Source organism: Frieseomelitta varia, unplaced genomic scaffold (assembly GCF_011392965.1).
Source record: "Frieseomelitta varia isolate USP_RPSP 00005682 unplaced genomic scaffold, Fvar_1.2 scaffold_232, whole genome shotgun sequence".
Lineage (NCBI taxonomy): Eukaryota > Metazoa > Arthropoda > Insecta > Hymenoptera > Apidae > Frieseomelitta > Frieseomelitta varia.
The window spans coordinates 136,183-140,182 of NW_025109960.1; the positions used below are offsets into that span (position 1 = coordinate 136,183).

General features: G+C 22.9%; 1 protein-coding gene across 1 annotated transcript; it reads right to left on the reverse strand.

Annotated features, from left to right (window-relative positions):
- Nucleotides 1-283: 283 nt before the first annotated feature.
- On the reverse strand, nt 284-2,785 carry LOC122527836 (dual specificity mitogen-activated protein kinase kinase 6). The gene is made up of 7 exons (XM_043652386.1): nt 2,567-2,785; nt 2,225-2,385; nt 1,829-1,994; nt 1,512-1,748; nt 1,227-1,406; nt 929-1,146; nt 284-809 (listed from the first exon to the last, which is right to left on the reverse strand). Exons 2-7 carry the CDS (start codon nt 2,287-2,289, stop codon nt 674-676), a joined length of 1,002 nt encoding a protein of 333 aa, XP_043508321.1. The 5' UTR covers nt 2,290-2,385; nt 2,567-2,785; the 3' UTR covers nt 284-673.
- Nucleotides 2,786-4,000: the final 1,215 nt, after the last annotated feature.

The following is a 4,000-nucleotide window of genomic DNA, read 5'->3' on the forward strand; positions in this document are numbered from 1 at the left end:
TTAAAACAACGCTTTTGTACTGACCTACATTTTATGTTGTGTGATATATCACACAAGTGTATTTATTAGTACCTGTTATACTATTACAATAGATATGTATAAATGAAAAATGTATTTAGTTTTTTCTATTCAAACTTCTCTAAAAAGCTAGATAGTTTTTGTATAACTTTTTCTCATAAGTGAACATTTTTTTAGTTATTGTTCAAGTTACTTATAACTAATATCATTAATTTATTATCATGGTGTTGTATAGAATGTGTTATATAGAAATATCATACCTAACTTAATCAAGTCTTTATAATTTGGATTTTATTTACTACATTATTACAATAACAAACTATCATTATATCGTGAGAAAATATTTGTATATTATTTACATGGTTTTACTCTTCCTTGAAAGAATAATTATTAATCTGAAGAGATTATTAATAAAAATTATACATAGGTTACATATTGAATAAACAAAAATGTGAACTTTTGAAGAAATGATTTTTTAGACAAAAGTTACACATATTACGTTTCATGTTATACTTGAATTTGTTTATAGTGTATGTGTGATAATATGACACGAAGACAAATATAGAGAACTAATAAAACTTCGATACACAATACGAAGTTTTTTATATTAAATCATGTAACACACCATGTCAAAAATATTTGTATATTATACTGATTACTCAACTTCGGGTAGATCCAAAATTTCTCCAACAAATTCAGCAACATTTGTGTCCTTTTTGGCATGCTCTGTGATGAACTCAAGTTTTAATAGTTGATTATAATTTGGACGGGCAGTATAATCTTTCATTAAACTGAAAAAATAATTATTAATTAAGCTATATATATATATATATATATATATATATATATATACACACACATGTATATATAATAAATTTAAAAATTAAACATTAAAAATAATTGATTTTACCATTTAGTAATAAATTCATCAAAACTGGTGGAAAATTTACCAGCTGGTAGCTTTGGTGCTTCATCTTTTACAACTTGCTTTAATTGTTCAAATGGTGTTCCCCAAGATTCATAGGGAAATTTTCCTGTTGCTAATTCAACAAGAGATATACCTAATGACCAAACATCAGATCTGATGTCATATTGTGAAGGGTTACCTGTTGGGTCTATCCTTTCTGGCTGAAGAAAAGGTTACGATGGAGAATTTATTGAATAGACAGGAATAGAAACTTTATAATCTATCTTAAAAAGTTACGTACAGCCATATATGGTTTACAGCCAGCATCAATAGTTTTAGCAACAGAATCCACAAGATAACCAGAAATACCAAAGTCACAGATCTTAACCTCTCCTTTTCGATTAATTAGAATATTACTAGGTTTTACGTCCCTGTGAATTACTCGCAACTGTGAATATAGATAATGTAATGCACTTACTACCTGTAAATATTTTTAAAATTATAATTATGGCAATACTTTAATAACAATAATAACAATAAATTATGATAATAAGTAATAACAATAAGTTATTTAATTTTTTCTTACTGCAAAAGCAATTTTTCCTAAAATATCTTCAGGAATGGCACGTCCATGCTTATATACTTTTGAATAAAATTTATCCAAACTCATATCCATAACTTCCATACATATCCAAACATCTCCTTCCCTGAATAATGCTCCATAAAATTGTACTGTATACTGACATGCTGAACTACGCATAGAAATATCTAAATCCATAAGTAAACGTTTTTGTTCTTGTGTATTAACTGTTGCAGTTATTCTCTATAAAATACATAAAGTAACTGGATGAATAGCGAACATATAAAAATTTATTTATATATCTTTGTAAGAACACATTATACCTTAACCGCCATAATAGTACCACTTTGTTTATGTCGTACTTTATCCACAATACCATATGCTCCACGTCCAAGAATACAAATTGTTTCTAAATCATCTGCTTCTACCACAAATGTTTTATCACCTATGGTTATTGTAGTTCTTTTATCTAGATTTCTTGGTGGAGTGCTATAATACATAAAATTTATTATTGCTTTTATAAAATTATTAACTTATTAAAAAATCAAACAGTTCTGACATAGTATTATATATTTTTCATTTAGATACATACTGTTTCTTACATATATTTATAAAAAAAATATATCATATTAATAAAATTATATTATTATAACAGAAGATAACAAACAAAAATTACGTTAATTATAACAATATAATAACAATGTAATAATATTACATACACAGGTACGGGTGTCTCTTCAGAAACCTGCAATTTCAAATTCCTTTTTCCTCGACGTACAGCCATAATTCAATAAGCAATTGATAAATAATATTAAGTCTGTAGACGCAATTGTATATAATACATATTCAAATAAATTGTAATAAATGACAGTAAAGTATTCTGCAAGAAAATTAATATATACTTATTTCATACACTACAATAATATTAGGAAAATCGTTAGGGGAAAAAGATTAAAGGTTATGCAATAAATTTACTACAGATAAATGCAAGTAAATTAATGAACAATATTAAATCTTTTTCGAAATAATTTTACTATAAGATCATTAAATTTATATAATACCTTGTTAATAACATAATAATATTATAAAAAAATAACGACAAAACTTTAAACATCCGTTGCCCATATATGAAGTTTTCAGTAAACTCAAATAGTCGCTTGAAATTGCTCACAAAAGCCAATTCAGTTTTCAGTCAATTTAAGCTTTTTATAACTGAATTATCACCTTCTAAACATTTAAAATTAAAAAATGAAAAGATCCTGATACTTTATTTAAAAATTTAATGAAACTTTAATGAAAATTTAATGAATAATGCTCAACTAGTAATAAACCGTTTAATGGTAAAATTATAATGTTTTGAATTATTTAATATGAAGCATTAAATATTCAATCTTAAAGTCACATTCATATGAATTTACATACATATTAAAATTTCTGAACATATTTGATAAATTGAATTTTTTAAATATTATATTAAAGCTATTTTTAACAACATTTTTAATAGCAAATGATATACATATTTGTTAAACAAATCTAACTTAATATTTCGAAATATTGTAAAATTACAATGAAATAAAGACATTAATAAAATTATATTCATCATACAATTATTAATTACAAAAAAATAGCTTTCTAATTTTTAATATACAATATAATAACAATATGTATGTTGAGCATCATATGAAAAAAGTTAAAAAATAAAATGTAAAAACAATCGAACAGCTTAAGAAATTTTAAAATCAATATCATTTTTTAAAATAAAATTATATTATAATTCTTTTTATATATCAATCAATGTATTATTTAGACTGCACAAAATTGTAGTATTATAATAACTATAGTTGAAAATAAGTAGCACAAAACAGTTATTTTTAATTTAGCAAAATAATGTTTGAAATATTTTCTCTATAAGTAAATCTAGTTTCTTTTTTATTAAAAATCAAACATTTGATCTACATTTTGAAATCTACAATTTGATTACATTATTTTTCATTAAAACTTTATTACACATATCTATAATTGAAGAGAAAAATATTTGTTATGAAACGAAAAATTCAAAATGAAAATTTCAAATTATCCATGAAACATGGCAATGAAAGTATAAAATTTAATTGTTATTTTATTAAGAATGAATAGGTTTTACTTATAAAATAAATCTTATATACAAAATCTTAACATATAATTAAAAAAAAAAATAATGCATAATTATTTGAATATATTTGTGGTATAAAAATTTTTATTTCTTTATTAAATTACTATTCTAACCTATAGATATCGCAATTGAAAATACAGCTAATAATACTGTATATTAAAATGGACATAAGCAAATAAAGATTATAAATTTGTGAAATTAATAAATAATAAATATTTACATTGTTCAACATGCACGATAGTATAGTTTAATACAAAATTACTATTAAAAACTATCCATTTCAATATTACTTATTTTAACAATGTTCATTCGAAATTATATTATAAAAAATCATTGGATAAAA